At 45.7% G+C, this 19279-nt stretch overlaps 1 protein-coding gene across 1 annotated transcript in view; it reads left to right on the top strand.

Annotated features, from left to right (window-relative positions):
* Positions 1-4318: 4318 nt before the first annotated feature.
* DZIP1 (DAZ interacting zinc finger protein 1) overlaps positions 4319-19279 on the top strand; it is a 54797-nt gene continuing 39836 nt past the window's right edge. The window contains exons 1-7 of the mRNA XM_003789578.2: positions 4319-4602; positions 5259-5357; positions 5717-5925; positions 6696-6927; positions 7070-7624; positions 13975-14059; positions 17077-17201. Of these exons, the coding sequence (XP_003789626.1) occupies positions 6925-6927; positions 7070-7624; positions 13975-14059; positions 17077-17201 (768 nt within the window). The 5' untranslated portion in view covers positions 4319-4602; positions 5259-5357; positions 5717-5925; positions 6696-6924. The remainder of the gene's footprint in view (positions 4603-5258; positions 5358-5716; positions 5926-6695; positions 6928-7069; positions 7625-13974; positions 14060-17076; positions 17202-19279) is intronic.

Raw genomic sequence — 19279 nt, 5'->3', positions numbered from 1 at the left:
GGGCAGATTGTAGTAGAGTAACTCAAGAGATAGGTTGAATTCTGTTGTCACTAAGATCTGCTGCCAATCTATCACCTGTTTTGTTTTTTAAAAATTGAGATGAGTTTAATAAAATACAAGATGAAACATCAAAATGAAGCCTTTTAAAGTGAAACATTCAGTGACATTTGGTATTCACAGTATTGTACAACCCCCACCTCTATGTGGTTCTAAAACATTTTCATCACAAAAGAAAACTCTGTACCCATAGCAGTTACTTCTCATTTCCCCCAGGTCCTGGCAACTGCTAATCCGTGTTTTGTATCACTATTGAGTTAATTAGCACCAAAAGGAAAAAGACACTACCACAAGGTGGCAGTGGCATCCAAGGAGCTTTAGGTAGGTAGCACTTTGACAGGATCTCCAGCTGTAAGAGGGGACCTCCCTCACCTAAACCACAGGAGACCTTCTAGAGATACTGACATGGGGGTCGCCACCCAAAAGGGAGGAAGGTAAGGGAACTCCCCAGGAAAGAGGGGGTTACGTGACTAGGTGAAGTCACTCTACAGCAAGGTGGAGAATCTCTGGGTCAAAGAGCTCTGAGGGTAGCCATGGCTTCAGGTCATTAATAGGTCCAAGGTTGTCTTATCAATGGTTAGTCAATGTTGTGCAGTTGTGTGGGGTATGCAAAGCTCTAAATGGCTAAAGGTATGCTTACTGGGGCTATTTTAAAGCAATTGGATATGAAAACATTTACATTTTGGGCTTTTGAGCCAACGATCCTTGCCTAAGAAGTGAAAAACATATAAGCAATGTAAAAGGACAATTTTTTGGCTCATTTATATATCAATAATATAACAGTCTTCAGATTTACCCATTCTGGAAACTTCATACAAATGGAATCATGCAATATTTGACCTTTTGCACCTGGCTTCCTTCACTTAGCATAGTATCTTCAAGGTTTATCCATGTTGTAGCATGTGTAGATGCTACATTCTTTACAAGAATTTCATTCATTTTAAAGGCTAAATAATACTCCATAGTATGGCTATACCACTGTTTGTTTAGCCATTCATACCTGTTGATGGACATTTGAGTTGGTTCTGCCTTTTGGCTACTGTGAATAATGCTGGTTTGAACTGGAAAATAAAACACTGTTCTGGTTTGCCTGGCCCATATCTGGGTGCAGTTCCTGCGCTGCCCTCTAGGTCCTGCTGCGTAGAACAGCTAAGGGCACTCTTCAACCACAGAAAAGTTGTGCTTTAACCATCTCCTCAGAACTTGGTATAGGCCAGCGTGAACCCAAAACCAGAAACAAACAAACAACAATAACAACAACAACAACAACAACAAAAGTGCAGTCTTTTCACGTCATATTTCTATTGTGTTATCAGTCTCCTTCCTTGATATGATCAGCCCCATGAATAGGACTCACTCATGCTAACATTTTCCTGATGGCTAATAAACTACAACCAGAAGAGGCCTGGCTCTGACATACGCTGGACCTGGCTCAAAAGTGCAAATGAAGGTCTACATATCATACGACACCAGGTTTCTTCCTTTGCCACCCAATCCAGGCTGAGCAAGTTGTGGCCCTTCTTCCTACTAGAATCTTACTTGCTTACCAAAAGAATCTGAGGCTGCAAGGCCAGGTTTGCGGTTAGAATTCCTGAACTCTCAGTCAGGCTCCCAGGCACATCCCCCTTCTGCTTCCACCCTGGCACCCTCCCAACCAACGAGGATACACATCTGTGTATCCTCCAGTGTATCCTCCAGCCCAAATGTTTACTCTTCTTCAATACCTCTTGCAAACTGCTGCCTGTGGCCACCCCATGGGTCTAACCAGAAGCAGCACAGTCCACCTTTGAGAAGGTGGACCCGAGGAAGCCTCTCACAAAGACTGTGGAAGTTGGCTTGGACTGTTTGTACAGAAAATCTGGAATTCAGGTAGTAGGAACATGGTCTAAAAGGGGCACAGGCTATGGGACAGCCTGGTCCCTTAGCTCCTTGGAGTTTTCTTTTCTTTTTTTTTAAGAGACAGAGTCTCACTTTGTCGCCCCTAGTAGAGTACTGTAGTGTCACAGCTCACAGCAACCTCCAGCTGTTGGGCTTAGGCGGTTCTCTTGCCACATCCTCCGGAGTATCTGGGACTACAGGCACCTGCTACAACGCCTAGCTATTTTTTTTTGTTGCAGTTCGGCCAGGGCTGGGTTTGAACCCACCACCCTCGGTATATGGAGCCAGCACCCTACTCACTGAGCTGCAGGAGCCACTCTCCTTGGAATTTTCTTAAGGGCCTGTTTCAAGGTGGTACCAACCCAGATACTCATCTAACTAAGCCTTACACAGCTGCTTGCTCTTCAGTGTTTCAAAAGTAAGTAACAGAATATTTAGAAATAGACACCTAGTGTCAAAATGCAGGGGAATGATTTCCCCAACACTTAGGACGCTAGTTATCTCTGGGAGGATGGAGAGGAATGATTGTAGACATGCAGAGGGTGGCTTCTAAATGCTGCTTAACCTGGGATATACTGGTGTTCATTTTATTATTATTCTTTAAACTATACATGTATATATAAAACCAAGATTAGATATCCAAAGTGAGAATATGAGGCAAAATAGTTAATAAACAATTAGATAATACCTCACTAATGTCCTTTAGTATGAAGGTGATAAAGAAGGACAGAAATTCCATGTATTATCTGGTTCAATACCTATTAATTATTTTGTCTCATGGTCCCACTTTGAGTATCTAATCTTGATTTTATTCCTATAAAACTTGGCAATGTTTAATAACTAGATAACATGTTAATCATCTAATTGCCTGCCCCAGTGTAATTTTCACTTTCTAAAACTTTCTATTTTCAAACAAGAAAAATAGAAACAAATACTTGAGGTAAATTCAGCTACAATGTTTTAATTACTATACAAAATGCTTAATGTCCGCCAATGTCTTTATTTCTCTTTTTAGGATCATTTCTTTCTTGAAAAGACAAAGATTTATCTGAGGATTTACTACATGCTCAGCATGCTGGAGTATGAAGTTCTAATAGGACAAGACAAATGCCTCAATATTTAAAAACGTGTTTAATATGACAGTTGGTCTAAGAAGTGGTTTATGCAAAGGATCAAGAATGTATGGCGGCTGCTAGGCTATGCCAAAGGAAATTGGTTCATCTTATTTATTCTGATGCTACATCTGTGCAGTAACACACTGACAGTAGGGAAATGGGAATACATGATATTCAAATGTCGTGTCATCATATAATATTAAGTATGCCGCTGTCACACACACAGAGGGCTATAGAGCATAGATTTTGCAAAGCAATGGCCCTATCTACCTCCTAGTGCCTGAACTTTTTATCCTGAAATTTTTACTGATAGTATTGAAAGGATTTTTATGGGGATCCTGAATATTCTTTCAAATTCCAAGCATTTTAAAATTAGTTAAATTTAAAATCCCACCATGGCTATCCTAGGCCTTATGACTAGTAATAAAGCTAAAGCAAGGAATTCAACACAAGTACGTTTAAATACAATCTTGTGCTAAAGTATATGAATATGAGGTTGATTGAAGAACCAGGGAAGTCACTTGTGAAATGATATGTTGCCTAGTAAAAATTCTGCAGCTACTCCTTTCTAATTTAAGAATTATTTTTTGCCACCACAGAAACTCAGATTTTGCAAAAGAGGTACCAATCTTCTCGGTTGCTAAAATGTTGTATACATACTTTCTGGATTACTCGTTATTTAAAAATTCTGAAGTTTGCCCCTGTCAGAGCACTTGTTCCAATTTTAGGTTAAAGGAAAAAGAACGCTACTCCTGGCCGACGACATCTCTCCCCAACTCCCGCTGCCTAATTTTCTATCAGCAGAGGTCTGGTCTGTGCTTTTTCATTTGAAAGTGGGCATTAACAGGGATGAGGAAACCTAACTGAGTTTAGATCCTAGAGTGCTTTGATTAAAAGTCCCTAATATCATTTTCCACGTCATCCAGATGCAGGGCTGCGTTAAACAGCCTCTTCAAACAAGGTCCCTGGCATCTGCAGACTTCTGCGATTAAAACGCCTCTCCGAAGAAATCATATAATGCCCCTGCTGGGGAATTGGTTGTGGAGGGCCAAGTCAACCGCCGTGCAGGAGCCAATCTTGTTTCTCTTCGAAAAGCCTTCCCGGGGTGAGCATCCCGCGCCAGCAACAGAGAGCGCCCGGGCACCACGTGTCTGCGCCAGCTGCCGGATTGGTGGAGCGCATTTTAGCGCTGCGGTCTAGATCCGCGCGGTCCCGCCCAGCTGCCAGAGGAGCCTGGGAGCCGAGGGAAGAGGCCACAGGGAGATCACCGCGGGGAAGGGGGCGGGTGGGGGGTGGGGGATCTCAAGTCGCCCGCGGCCTGGAGCCTGGGAGAACCCAGAGCTGCGCCAGACGATCCGTCTCGCCACAACTTGCCCTAGCGAGACACGTTGCATCCTGCGCCCTGCAAGAAGGAGCCGGCCCGCCTCTTAGAGCTCTGCTGCTTCTCGGCCTCCGCGGGCCCTGCCCGCGCCAGCAGCGCCCTGCCCTGGGTCCCCTGTGTCGCCCCCGTCCGCCTGCAGCGCCCGGCCTCCGCCAGGAGCGCGCAGCTGGGGTGAGCCGTGACCGGGGATGCGCTAGCCGCTCAAGGGAGCTGGTGACAGACTGGGCATCTCAGTACCCGCCTCTGCTGGCTGCGAGCGGAGCCGCCGCATATTCGTCTGGCGTGGCCACCGCAGTCCCTACTCCCTGTTTGCCTTCTAAGGAGCGACGCCCAGGCCCCAGAGGAGCCCGCGTCTTTCGGCCTTTGTTTCTGCGGGTTCGGCTGGCCGGCAGTGCCATGCGCCCGGGACGGGAGGCGCCACGCAAGGCTGGGGGCCCTGACCGGGATGAGGGGTGGAGGGATCGGAAAAGCGTGCCCCCTCTTTCCTGTTCCGGCCATCTTGTTACCGAGATTCCACCGAAGTAGGCAAGAGTGGCCAACAGTTTGGTTTCCCCAGCTAGTGGTGGCGGCAAACCGGGATGAGCGCCTCTGCCTCTGCCAGTGCGCCTCCGGGCTAAGACCGCTACGGGACACGCAGGCCGCCCCCACATTCAGCTCTTGTCCCAGAGCTTAATGGTCTCTAACAGGCCAGAGACAGCGAAATAGGAGGGATAAGGGACCAGGAGCTGGTATTTCCTTAACCAAACGCCTAATTCATTCCACGTTGCTTTATTCACGTGGTTACTCGGCAAATTCTGAATGCTTTCTCTGTGCCTGTCCTGTGATAGGTACTGGGGGATATATTGGTGAGCGAGAGAGACCACGGCCCTTGCTCCCGCAGACCCTGCAGCCCAGTGGATGGAGCCCAGAGACCACAGACCTACCAGGTCAGTGTTCTGAAGGGGAAACCGAGGCCTAGGGGCAACGTAATTTGCCTTGCATCAGGCAGCAAGTAAATGGAAGAAGACTAAGTCTTTGAACGCTCTCTGTCTTTTAGACTTTTATGCTAGGCTGCAGTGAATCGTTAATAGTTCTTTTTAATTTAAAGGCTCATTAAAAATTATTTGGAAGTTTGATTTGTAGAAGCCATTGGAAGTGCATATTTTATTTCCTGGATACTTTCGTGTGGGTTTGTTTCTAGTTCACAATATCTGGAGAGTGCTAAAAATATCTGATATTAGCACTTTGCTTCCAGTTACTCTGAATTGTTACTTTCCTTTCTTCTGTTCATATGTTTGACTGTTAGGAAAGAAAAAAGTTTTCCTGATGGTTTGTCCAAGCCGGGACTCCCCCGTGGATTGAGGAAAATCTGGCTTTTCCTCAGTTTACTGATCCCTGTGGTAACCACTGGTGGCCCCCAGAAGGCCCACAGAATGAGAGGCCTGAGGTCTATGCTGCTAGAAATATTTTAGCTTCTCCAGAAAACAGAATGCAGCCCCCGGCCAAGTTTGTAAGGTAAATACCGTGGCCTTGTAATGCTTGATGATGGTAAAGGTGGTGATTAAATCTCCTTCCCCCTCTCCCATCTGTTTTCATCTTCAGTATGCGGAGAATATACTCTCTTTGAAAGACAAGCACTGCACATATGGGGGTGGTTTTTGGTTTGTACTTTTATCAAAATGTTGTTATTTAGGCTCCCAACCCGTAGAGGAAGAAGGGCACTGTTTAAAAAGTGTCTCGGATGTAAGAAATTTACAAAGCCTGCCATCGAATATGGTTAACTACACATTCAATTTTGTAAACGTGTTTGAGGTATAATACCCAAGATGAACCCTTAATTTTTAAGTGTACAATTCGATGAATTTTGACAAATGGTATATACCCAGGTAGTCAACACCGCAATTGAAACAGAACATTTCTGTTATTCCAGAACTTTCCTCATTCCCATTTGCAGCCAGTCTCCCTCCACCTCATTTAATTTTATATGGCTTTACTACTTGACCTTCTCGAAGGTGTATGTAAGAACTGAGGATGGACAGATATTTCTAATTTCAAAACCTAGGGTGTGGACAGGAGTGAATAAGCAGAGGATGGTACCGTATCTAGGATCCAAAGTTCCCAGAAATGTAGCTCACCACGCCTGCCTTAGGGACTTAGAGTGGACAGCCCTAAAGGCCAGGGAGGGTAGGGTGATCCCCGGGGAGCCAGCGCCCAGGAGGTGACCTTTCCGGGTGAGGGGATGTGCGCACTCAGGCGCCTCCACGAGATCTCTTCTGGTCCCGCAGGGCCCTGGGCGCACGCTGACCGCGCGGAGTGCCCTTTGCTCGGTTCGGACTTGGGCGCTGCCATAGCAACGTCCTGGACGCCCAGACCTTAGGCCGCCGCCGCCGCCGCCGCCGGCCTCATCCAGCTCCCGAGGGGTGTGGCGGCGGCGGCCTTCGAGGCGGACCCGACCGGTAGACTAGACCGCCCCGCTTCTCCGGTGCAAGCAGAGCAGTGGATTGGCTTGCAAGCATGGTAAGAGGCGGGGGGCCGGGCTGCCCTCCCGGAGTAGCCGGACTTCGGGGGGGACGATCCACCCAGGCCCGAGGGCATCCCCCGCTCCCTATCCCTGCCTCCTCCCACCCCCGCCTCCCGCCGCGCTCTCTTTCTCTCGCAGCCCTTCCAGAAGCACGTCTACTACCCGCTCGGCGGCTGTCCGGAGGGCCCCGACGTCCCTGTGGCCGCCGGGGGCGCCTCATCCATGGCCTTTATACCCCCCAGCGCGGCTTCGGGCCCCATGCCCTTCTTCCAGTTCCGGCCGCGGCTGGAGAGCGTGGACTGGAGGCGGCTGAGCGCCATCGACGTGGACAAGGTGGCGGGGGCAGTGGACGTGCTGACGCTGCAGGAGAACATCATGAACATCACCTTCTGCAAGCTGGAGGATGAGAAGTGCCCGCACTGCCAGTCTGGCGTGGACCCGGTGCTGCTGAAGCTCATCCGCCTGGCGCAGCTCACCATCGAGTACCTGCTGCACTCGCAGGAGTTCCTCACCTCACAGCTGCACGCCCTGGAGGAGCGACTGCACCTGAGCCACGGGGAGGGCGAGCAGTGCAAGAAGCTGATCGCCAAGCAGGCTGGGGAGCTCAAGCTGCTCAAGGAGGAGTGCAGACGCAGGAAGAAGATGATCTCCACCCAGCAGCTGATGATCGAGGCCAAAGCCAGCTATTACCAGGTGGGACTCTGCGCTGTGAGCATGATTTGTAATTCAGTAAACAATACAGTTCCCAGCTCAGCGCCTGTGGCTCAAGTGGCTAAGGTGCCAGCCACATACACCTAAGGTGGCAGGTTCGAATCCAGCCTGGGCCCAGCAAACAATGACAGCTGCAACCAAAAAATAGTCTGGCGTTGTGGCAGCACCTGTGGTCCCAGCTACTTGGGAGGCTGAGGCAGGAGACGTGCTTGAGCCCAGGAGTTGGAGGTTGCTGTGAGCTATGATGCCACAGACACTCTACCCAGGGTGATAGCTTGAGGCTCTGTCTCAAAAAAAAAAAAAAAATACAGTTCCCATTTGAGAGGCCTTTCCTATATAGCACCACTATTTCTTCTTAAAGATTTCTGTGTATCAGAAGACACAGCATATTTAAGCAAAAACAGCCATTCTAACCAACAAATGACATGGTTCAATACCTTCTGCAGCCAACAGGGGTTTAATAATTAAGCAACTAACGTTGTCAGCAGTGTTTTATTGAAGTCCTCTAAATACTGGTTGTTGAAACTTTTCCTCCTCCTAATCGATGTCATGAAAAATCAGTGTCATGTCCCAATGGCTGTTGAGGTCAGCCCCCACACGATCTGGAATGTTTGAATTTGGGGGGGCTTTTCTCATTTTGTACGATTTTGGAATGTTTTCAAACTGTTAGAAAAGTTACCAGAAGAGTACAAATAATTTTCATATACCTTTCACCCAGATTCACCAATTATTAACATTCACCACACTTCCTCTACTTCTGTATACATATTACTGTTGCTTTTCAGCCATTTCACTCATTTCAACCATTTCAGCCTCCTAAACATTTGAATTTGTATATTTCCTAAGGACCAGAACATTCACTTACATAGGGATATTTAAAGAATGAGACATTTTCGTTGGTCTTCATCTCCAACGGTTATGGACTAGACATTGAACCTAAGATACCATAAATATTGCAATTTTTGAATATAACGGAAACCAATGTATATCCGTTACATCAATTGGTTGGAGGAAGTACAAAAGGCATACACATTGTTCTTTACCAACATTCTTTACCAATATTGAAGTAAGCAACAAATTGGTGAGATTAGTTTCACACCATGCTTTCTAGTCCTTTTGGCTAAGTATGGTTTAAAAGGCCTCAGTGGGCTGGTTGTGGTGGCTCACACTTGTAATCCTGACCCTCTGGAAGGCCAAGCAGGTGAATCTCTTGAGTTTAGGAGTTCCAGACCAGCCTGAGAGAGGACACCACAGCCTCTCCCCACCCCTGTCTCTACTAAAAAAAAAAAAAAATAGCTGGACATTGTGGCCAGCACCTGTAGTCCCAGCTACTGGGGAGGCTGAGGCAAGAGGATGGCTTGAGCCTAAGAGTTTGAGGTTGCTGTGAGCTAAGATGCCACAGCACTCTACGTGGGCAATAGAGTAAAAGTAAAAATTAAAATTAAAAAAAAAGAAGACCTCAGTGGATTGAGGAATAGTGGAGCAGAAGCATGCCTGATTGCTGGAGAACTGGGTTTAGGGCAGAGAAAATGGTGTTAGCATGCTTAGGACTGACCCAGCAGGAGTGCTGAAAGTGTGTGTAAGTTGGGAAAGAACAGTTTTAGAAGGACTTAAGGCTTGGCCTTTGATAGACAACCTTGAGGTCTAATCTTCAAATGATACTTGACATTACTTACTGCCTATTTGATTTATAAATGCAGTTTAAAAATTGACTTTTTTCTCTTATACAATGAATAGAATGGGTTCTATTTAGACATTTTAAAAATGTTTATTATACTCTAGCTTTGGTAGTCATCTAGTGAAAGATTAAAACCTCTAGCATATAGAAATTTTATGTTTAAATTTTCTTATTTCTTTGATTACCATAGAAATAGCTGTTAGAAGATTTTTAAATACGAATGCTATATAAGGATAAAGAGGTAATGACTCGACTTTATTAAATGAGTGACACTTGCCAACTCCTGATAACTCCATGGACTCCTAATGGCTGTGTTGACTATGTGTCACACTCAGAGTGTGACCTCAAACTGGCAGGTGTGACTACAGCACCATTTCCTCCTTAGTGTAATACAGGTACACTCTGTTCTCTGTTAAGTGACTTGTCATGGTGGGTAACAATTCCAGAGTTTGACTGTCTGGGTTTGGATCCTGGCTGTCCCCTGAGCAAGCCATTTAACTTCTAAACTTCAGTTTCCTTATGTGGAAAATGGGGACACTAGGAGTAGCTTACCTTTTAGGTTTGGTCTCAGAATTCCATTTTTAAATTTTTTTTTATTTTTCTCAATTCCATTTTAGCTACTCCAGTTTTAATTAGGAGTAAATAAGTATGTTTTTCTTGTTTTGAGTAGAAATAGTGACCTTTTAATAGAAATATATAGTAGAAATTATGACCTTTTAAAGCAGGGGTTGCACAGTGGCACCCAATAGGCTGAATTTGGTCTGCAGACCATTTTTGTTTGGCGAGTATGGTATTTACCTTTACTGGAAGATGTGTTTGGTGGCCAATACTCAGCAATTCATCATACTTCTGTCTTTCCCAGAGCATCTTATATTTGCTTACCCGGCCCCCCAACTTCAGAGATTCTGATTCAGAAGGTATAGAGTGAGGAATCTCTGCTGTTAAGAGGCAGACCACACCTTTCAGATGGCAGCAGAAACCATGCTCTACAGGAAAATGTTTGGTAAAAGGGGCTGTCCAAATACAAATACTGCAAGCTGGGGCCCCGGGAGGAAACTTGGCACCAGGTAGTGTTTTGGGGTTTTTTGGAGATGGAGCCTCAAGCTATTGCCCTGGTCCCGGGTAGAGTGCCGTTACATCTCAGCTCACAGCAACCTCCAGATCCTGGGCTCAAGTGATTCTCCTGCCTCCGCCTCTCAAGTAACTGGGACAACAGGCGCCTGCCACAATGCCCAGCTATTTTTTGGTTGCAGCTGTTGTCATTTAGCAGGCCCAGGCTGGATTCGAACCTGCCAGCTCAGGTGTATGTGGCTGGTGTCTTAGCCATTTGAGCCTCAGGCGCCGAGCCACCAGGTAGATATTTTGAGGATCTTTGTGTCCACTTTTAGAGCATTTATCCCTTAACTTAAAAAGAGACTATCAGGTGTTTAAAAGAGGGTGTGAATTGCTTATTTACTGAGGGACTGTTCCATCTGTGGCCTGTTTTTGTTCTGGCTTGGCTGGTGCATGGCTGTCCTGTGAACCTGAGTCGGGGAGAGCTCTTCCAGGTACCAGAGTTGGCTCGTGCGCTCCTGCCTAGACCGGGAAAGGTTATGAGAAAGGACTCTAGGATCTAGTGGGTTCAGATCTCATCCCTACTACTCTTTCAACTGCTAGACTTTGATAGGTCGTTGGACCTCTCTATACCTCAGTTTCTACTCTGGAATTTAAATAGTAATTGTACTTACCTCATGGCAGCTTTTGATGGGGATTGAATGAGTTAGTCCCTGCTTCAGAAGCAGTGCTTGGCATGTAGCCAGTTGTTAAATGTTTTAGCTGAAACCTGGGAGTGAGGGAAGAAGTGTTTTATGGCATAACAGATACCAAAACTGACTTATTACAAAATGAATGTGATATTCCGGCCATCATCTCAGTTTTCATCTCTCCCCCTAGACAGAAAATCAAAACCCTGGAGTTGGTCATTGCACAACGATGGGGCCCACTGTGTTACCAGTTTTACCTTTTAGAAATCATGATTTCATTCTCATATCACTTCTCTTTGCCTCCATTCCCCTTTGCTTCAAGAAATCCCAAGAATCAGGTAGCTGAGACTGAAAAAATTAAAGATGTCGGCTTCTTAAAGGCTTTCTTTTTCGTTGTTATGGATGTGTGTGTGTGTGTTGTGTGTGTGCCTTAAATGTGTAAGGGGTTAGGGACGGCAACGTGTAGGGGTTTTTCCTTCAACATTTTACTTCTAGAAAATTAAAACATACAGAAAAATTAAAACAGCTATATAGTGAATTCTGGTATGTGGGGGCTTTTAAAAGAAAAACCTCATTCATTTTTAAGTAAAGCTAATAATGGAATATTATAAACATGAAAAAGCACATAAACTAATGTAAGAGACACTGTATACCTGCCTCCTAGGTTTAACTCATGTTAATATTACACTGTATTTTCATCATTCTTCTGAGGAAAGTTATACAATATTTAAAACATTTTATAAATAATTTCCCTCCTTCCATTCCCAGAGGAAATCACTGCTTGTCTGTGTACTCTCTCTTTATTTCTTTATTGGAGACAGTTCTCACTCTGTTGCCTTGGGTAGAGTGCTTTGGTATCCTCATATTCACAGCAACCTCAAGACTCTTGGGCTCAAGAATTCCTCTTGCCTCAGTCTCCTGAGTAGCTGGGAATATAGTTACCCACCACCACTCCTGGCTAGTTTTTCTATTTTTGATAGAGATGGGGTCTTGCTCTTCTTCTCCTGAGCTCAAGCAATCCACCCGCCTCAGCCTCCCAGAGTGCTGCTGAGAGAGTGGCAGTGCCTCCATGGCTGGATGTCCCAAGCTCCTGTTTGCTGTAGCTGAGGGAATTGGAGGTTGGAAAGAGCCAGTATCAGATGGAACGTGTTGTTAGGGCCCCTTCTGGCTACATGTGTATGTTCAGGTGGGGCTGGAGAGTGAGGGAAGCTGGGCTTCTTCCTCCTCTCCTTTGCAGTGCTGGGAACAGCCCTGGAGTCCATGTAGGGAGTCCTTTACGTCCTCTGGGTGAATCAGAGCAGTTGTCTTGCACCTAAGAAATGCTCTAAGGATTCTCTGAAATGCATTTGCAGAGAAATATGACAGAATGTTGGTTTTAGAAACCGAAGCCTAAAGTCTAGATGCAGCTAGACTGGTTAAGAGTGAGGCAGTAAGGTAAACGAAGAGCATATTAACCGACATAGCAGAGATGAAAACTGCAAAATCCACGCTGGGAGAAACTGTATGTCAAGCTTTGGTCCCTTCTGCATAAGAACCGCAAGGAAAAAAAGAGGCTGAGGGGAGACCTATAGATTAAAAAAGAGTTAAGAGACATAACAACAGTTGCAGAAGTTGGGCCTTATTGTTCGTTTGTGTTTGTTTCTTGAGATAGAGTTTTAGTCTGTCATGCTGGGTAGAGTGCCGCAGTGTCATCACAGCTCACAGCAACCTCAAACTCCTAGGTTCAAGCAATCCTGTTGCCTAAGCCTCCCCAGTAGCTGGGACTAAGGGCACCTGCCACCACGCCTGGCTAGTTTTCCGATTTTTAGTAGAGACAGGGTCTTGCTCTTGCTCAGGCTGGTCTGTAACTCCTGAACTCAGGCAATCCATCTGCCTTGTCCTCCCAGAGTGCTAGGATTGCAGGCATGAGATACTGTGTCCCACTGGAACTCTTTTTCTGGAATGGCCATCAGAACTGTTGTCCTACCTGGTCTGATAATTAAGTTCATGAACTCATCCTAGGAAAAGTACATAACCTTGTTGCTGAATAATCAGTACAGAGACCAAGGGAAGTACCTCAAAGGTGACCAATGAAATAAAAAAATGTGAAAATACTAACTAGTAAGACATAAAATGATGAAAATAAGACAATCTGACATGACAGTGACTGGCAGGAGAATCTTCAGGGAAGACTTAATTGAGGATAATGTCATCATCCCCAGTAAAGAAGGTGCTCCATGAACAACTTTTGTGTTTGAGGCAGAATCTCATTCTGTGCCCTGTGTAGAGTGCCATAGTGTCATAGCTCACAGCAGCTTCAAACTCTCAGACTCAAGTGATCCTCTTGCCTCAGCCTCCTGAGTTGCTGGGACTACAGACAACACCCAGCTGGTTTTTCTATTTTTAGTAGAGATGGGGTCTTGCTCTTAGGCTGATCTTGAACTCCTGAGTTTAAGGGAATCCTCCTGCCTTAGCTTCCCAGAGTGCTAAGATTGCAGGTGTGAGCCACTGTGCCCAACCACTTCACAACCAACATTTTGAATGTCAGGAAGGTTCCAGCCATAGGGAGAGGGTCTGGGCAAAGTCAGGGAGGGGGAACAGTGAATGCAAAGACTCTGCAGTTGGCATGCTTGAGGGACAGAAAAAAGGATAGTATGGCTAGAGTGTCACAAACAAGTTGTTGGTGGTGCGGTGAGAACCAGCAGTCCAGCAGAAAGCACTAGAGGGGCTTCACTGCCTTGTGTCCTGTTTGGGGAGAATGCCCTGGTTTTACATTTCTCTTTTTAGTCATGCTCTCAGTTTCTCTTGCCAGGATGGTGTATTTGGGGGAGAAGACCTCAAAGAGGTATTACCTCAGTACCTGCATTTTAATTGCAATTAGGTAGAAAAATTCTTGTTGCAGACCCTTGGATTTGCTGCGCTCTGCTTTTCAGTGCCATTTCTGTGACAAGGCCTTTATGAACCAAGCTTTCCTACAAAGTCACATTCAGCGGCGCCACCCTGAAGATTCTCACTTTGGTAAGTAAAAGGCTCTGTTTTGGAGATGTTATCTTTCTGATCCCTTTTTCCTTTTTCTTTTTTTGTTTTTGTAGAGACAGTCTCACTTTATCACCCTTGGTAGAGTACTGTGGCGTCACAGCCCGCAGCAACCTCAAACGCTTGGGCTTAAGCGATTCTCTTGCCTCAGCCTCCCAAGTAGCTGGGACTACAGCCACAACACCTGGCTAATTTTTTTGTTGCAGTTTGGCCAGGGCCTGGTTTGAACTTGCAACCCTCAGTATATGGGGCTGGCGCCCTACCCACTGAGCCACAGGTGCTGCCCAATCCCTTTTTCCTTTTTACAATGAGACACAGTCCAATGCATTATTTCTCAATTTTTTGAAAAGAAAGCATCGTAGTTCTTGTTCATTCATTAGGTGAATATCAAGCACCTACTGGGTGCTGTTAGCAACAACAGGAGTTCTGTTCTCCTTAGTCTTGCATTCTAATTGTGGTGGGGGGACAAGGTGACACATTTGAGGAAACAAGTCCTTCTTAATAGTCACAAGTGTGATGAAGATCATGTTGCAGAAGAATGGGGTAGAGAATGAGTCTGTTGTAAGGCCTCGCCAAAGAGGCAACATCTGTTCTAAGACCAAAATGATCAGGAGGTTCCAGTCTGGTGAAAACCTGGGAAAAGAGTATCCCAAGCCAAGGGATTGCCAGTGGTAAGTGGTGTGAGGGGACACCAGGGCTGTGCATTTGAGGAACAGAGAGGAGGCTGGTGCAGTGTTGAGCAAGGCCAGGGTGTGTGGTAAGTCTGGAGAGGTGGGACGAGGCCATGACGGCCGTCGGCTGGAATGTGCATGGAATGGGAGGCCCTTGGAGGGTTTTAGGCAGGGTGGCATAATCTAATCTGGACCTTAAAATGACACCCGTGGCTGAGGATGGATACTAGACTGTAGTTGACGGTGGAAATAGGAGGAGTGAGGAGGCTGCAGGTAAAGGAGTTGGTAGCCAGGACTTCAGTGGTCCAGAGCAGGTGGGAGGTGAAGATGGAAAGGATGAGTGTGGGCCCAGAGCCCATGGAGGAGTGACTCAGCGTGACAGTGAGGGAGAAGCACAGACAGTGCTGGGTTTCTGTTCTCCATGCATGGGTGCATGGTGGCTGTGTCTCCTAGGGCGGGAAGCATTTGAAGGAAGAAGAAGAATGGAGAATCTGTGTTGGCCATGAGTACGTTGACATCACACGTAAAATAGATGTGCAAATGTGGGCCCTAGCAGGCTGCAGCTTGAGGTGGAGACCCAGGCTGGAGCTCAAAATCCAAGGCACATTCAGATAGAGCTGAGCTGGCCAAGATCACCTCAAAAGATAAGAGAAGATGGTGAGGCCAGGCCAAGGCTCTTCCACCACCAGGAGCTCAGGAAGAGCAGCAGTGAAGAGCGAGCCATAGCCTCTGACAAGGCAGGAGGGAAGCCTAGGGAGTGGGTTGTCATGGAAACGCTGGAAAAGGATTTCTAAAAGGAGGCAGTGATCAGTTGTATTAAATGTTCTGGAGGCACAGATTAAGATGAAGACTGAGAATTTACTGGTGTTGTGAATACAGCTGTTGGTGACCTCGACACTGATGCTCAATGCACTGCAGGGGACAAAAGCCTGATTTTAGTGAGCCAAGCTGAAAATCAAGGGGCACTGGGCCTATGGGATCTAGACATCAATTTCAGTAACATTTCCTAGGAAGGAGAGCAGAGATATGAGACATTATCATCTGGACAGAAACATGGGACCAAGGGAAAATTTTTGTTTTGTTTGACGTGGGAGATACTAAGATGTGTTTGGGGGCTGATAGGAACCAGAATATAGAGGGGAGATGAAGGCAGAAGAGAGGGAAGGCGGCTCTGTGGCTTACTATTTCTCAAAAGCAAAGAATGTAAAGTGTCTTCTCCACTAGCAGATCAAAGCTTTCTGCAGATTGCCACAGTAACACACAGAAGTTTCTCCTTCTGATCTTGAATGTTTGCAATATCTAGACATGTGTACTTAGCTTGTTAGAAACTGCCTGCGTTCCCTTCCATTCTGGGCCAGTCTATTTCCATGCCTGCCCATTTCTGGTAAATAGCTTTACTTAAGGAATAGCTACGATTTGTAGAAACAAAATAAACGGGATAAAATTCCATTTATAAGCCTTGGACCACTGACAAAATTTAGCAGTCTATTGGAAAAGTTGAACAGATGAAATATTTTAATTAATCTGTCATTCTTCAGCGTGAAACTGACCTTCTTTCTCTTCTGTTTCAGTATCTTACTCTATCTCATACTCATTCCAGAGAGGGTTTCAGACTCTGAAATGAGTATTATTTCTTCAGGTCATCTTTGCGATTCTGACTTTCTACTTTGGTTTCCATCCCTTTCATGTCTGCACTCACAGACACATGTATACCCATTCAGTCATGTGTACATCTGCATGTAAGTACATGTGCATAAGTATTCTTCCCTTCACTTGTTGCTTCCTTTTACAACTTTCTGGTACCTCACTTTTGCCCCAGTTGATAGAGTATGGCCCGAGTTTGCATTTGGAATGCCAGTGCCAGCCTGGCAGCCTTGGGGGTCCTCAGGAATGTTCAGTGGGGGCCAGAAGGATGGTGCCCATAGAGATGTGAGCATGGTGGTTCCTGCAGTGAGAGCTGTTGCTTCCCTCCTCTGACTGAGACAGGCATCTCTAAGAAGAGCCCCGGGTGCCACTAGGTCAGAGCAGGCAGGATTATTCCTTGTTACCTTATTGCCCCCTGAACAGGGCTCTCACACGGTCCCTCTAGGATAATTTAACCTCAGCACAGAGGCTGAAAGAATCTGCTAAAAATAATTCAGTGCTCCAAAATACGAAGCACTCCAGATAAACACCAAAGAGCAAAAATTGGCTCAAGTGGCATGAACGAAGTAATAGTATCTCAAGTAAGAGCAGTTTCCTTTGTCTTGCCAATAGGATCATACCCCGTAAGTTTTCCGCTGCTTTTCTTAAGAGTGGGTGTCTTAATGAGATTTTCTATTGCAGCAGAGTATAAGAAAAAGGCGCAGACTGACAAGCTCCAGAATGAGATCGACTTGCTGAAGGAGCATCTGCAGCTCACCCAGTCCCAGTTAGAGGCAGCCCAGCACTCCCATGCAGTCAGACTGTCCAAGGTATGTGGAGACATTTGGAAACGATGGTGCTTTAATCACAGTGGGCTGTAGGTAATTCAGTTGTGCCACTGCCTCTAATAAACGGATGACACGTAGGAGTTTGTGCAACTCAATAAAATGTGATTGTATTTTCTATTGCTGGTGTACTCTTTAGTGTCTTACTTCAAAGCATATCACTGGTAGTATCGGTCTCTTTTTTGGAGGTGTTTTTTTTTAATTGAGGTGAAATTCTCATAATGTACAACTTTATGTATTTTCCTCCATTTGCTTAAAGTAATCCATGTCTGTTTTCTTACATTTCCATGAGTCAGAAGTCTGACCCACATCTCACTAGGCTAAAATCAAGGAGTCAAGAGGGCCGTGTTCCTTACTGGAAGCTATAAGAGAGAATATTTCCGGCTTATGTGGCTGTTGGCAGAATTCAATACCTTGCAGGTTGCAGGACTGAGATCCACACCTTTGTGCTGGCTGTCCACTAAGGGCTGCTCCTGACGGCCCTGTGAAGCTGCCTGTGATCCTTGGCTCTGGGCCTTCCTTCTCCATATTGACCACCAACAGTAGGTCACGTCCCTCTCATGCCTTAGATCTGCTCTGTTTTCTTCCTTCTCATCTGACCCACGTGTCAGCCCTGTTGGAGGCTTGGAGTATCTTGCTCAGACTTAGTTACTCAGGGAGAAAGAAGGCTGTGCTGTGTTAGTACTGACCGCTGTGGGTCACTGTGGTCACTGTGGTCACTGTGCTATGCTGTGGGTACCAAGTACGCCATAGCTAATCCAGTAAGATTAACTTCCATACACTTAATACAAAGACTAAGACCAATGAAGAGCATTTCTTTCCTGGTCCCTGCTGAAGGGACAGCATGCTCAGTCTTCCTTGTTTCCCCCATGGGGACAAGAAGTATGACTTTGTAGAGGGGACAGCAATTCATTTGACATGGGGTATTGATCCTTCTGTCACTGGCTTGTTTCACTTAGTGTGATGTCCTCAAGGTTTATCTGTGTCACAGCCTGTGTCAGAATTCCCTTGCCCTTCAGACTGAATATGGTTTCATTGCACGTGTGTACCACATTTTGTTTATCCATTCATTTGCTGTCGTACACATGGGTTGCTGCCACTTCTTAGCCATTGTGAGTGACGCTGCTATGAACATGGGCATACCACTGGCTCTTTGAGACACAGTTAACCATTTTACAGTGTATAATTCAGTAGCATTTAGTATATTCACAATGTCGTGCAACCACCAACTCTCTAGTTTTGAATGTTCTTCAGCCCCACAGAAAAATTACCTATACCCAGTCACTCCCACTATCCCTGTCCTCTGGTGACCTCTAATCTTTTTGTCTCTGAATTAACCTATTCTGAATATATCACACTCACAAAATAACATACGTGTGACCTTTTACATCAGGTTTCTTTCTTTTTCTTTCTTTCTTTTTTTTTTTTAAAGACAGAGTCTCACTTTGTCGCCCTCAGTAGAGTGCTGTGGCATCACAGCTCACAGCAACCTCCAGCTCTTGGGCTTGGGCGATTCTCTTGCCTCAGCCTCCCAAGTGGCTGGGACTATAGGTGCCCACTACAACGCCTGGCTATTTTGTTGTTGTTGTTGTTGCAGTTTGACCGGGGCCGGGTTTAAACTCACCACCCTCGAAGCATATGGGGCCAGTGCCCTACTCACTGAGCCATAGGCGCCACCCATATTATAATGTTTTCAAGGCTCATCTAAGTTGTAGGTGTATCAGTATTTCATTCTGTTCTATTGCTGAGTAATAAATGGTCTGTTGTGTATATGTCTAGACAATAATTTGTTTATCCAGTCATCTCATTGACTTTGTGTCTACCTTTTTGGCTATGATGAATAATGTAGCTGTAAACATTTGTGTGCAAGTTTCTATGTGGACATTTTCCTTGAGTACACATATATATATTTGGGAGTAGAATTGCTACGTCTTGTGGTAATCCCATGTTTAACTTTTTGAAGAACTGTCAAAGTGTTTTCCACATTAGCTGCAGCATTTTGTATTTCCAATAATATTCATATTTGCTAACACTTAACAGGCTTTTGGGAGGGGGGGAGACAG

Source organism: Otolemur garnettii, unplaced genomic scaffold (genome assembly GCF_000181295.1).
Source record: "Otolemur garnettii isolate 467f Iridium unplaced genomic scaffold, OtoGar3 scaffold00034, whole genome shotgun sequence".
Classification (NCBI taxonomy): domain Eukaryota; kingdom Metazoa; phylum Chordata; class Mammalia; order Primates; family Galagidae; genus Otolemur; species Otolemur garnettii.
Note: the sequence above shows the minus strand (reverse complement) of the source record. Positions and strands in the feature narration are given on the sequence as shown.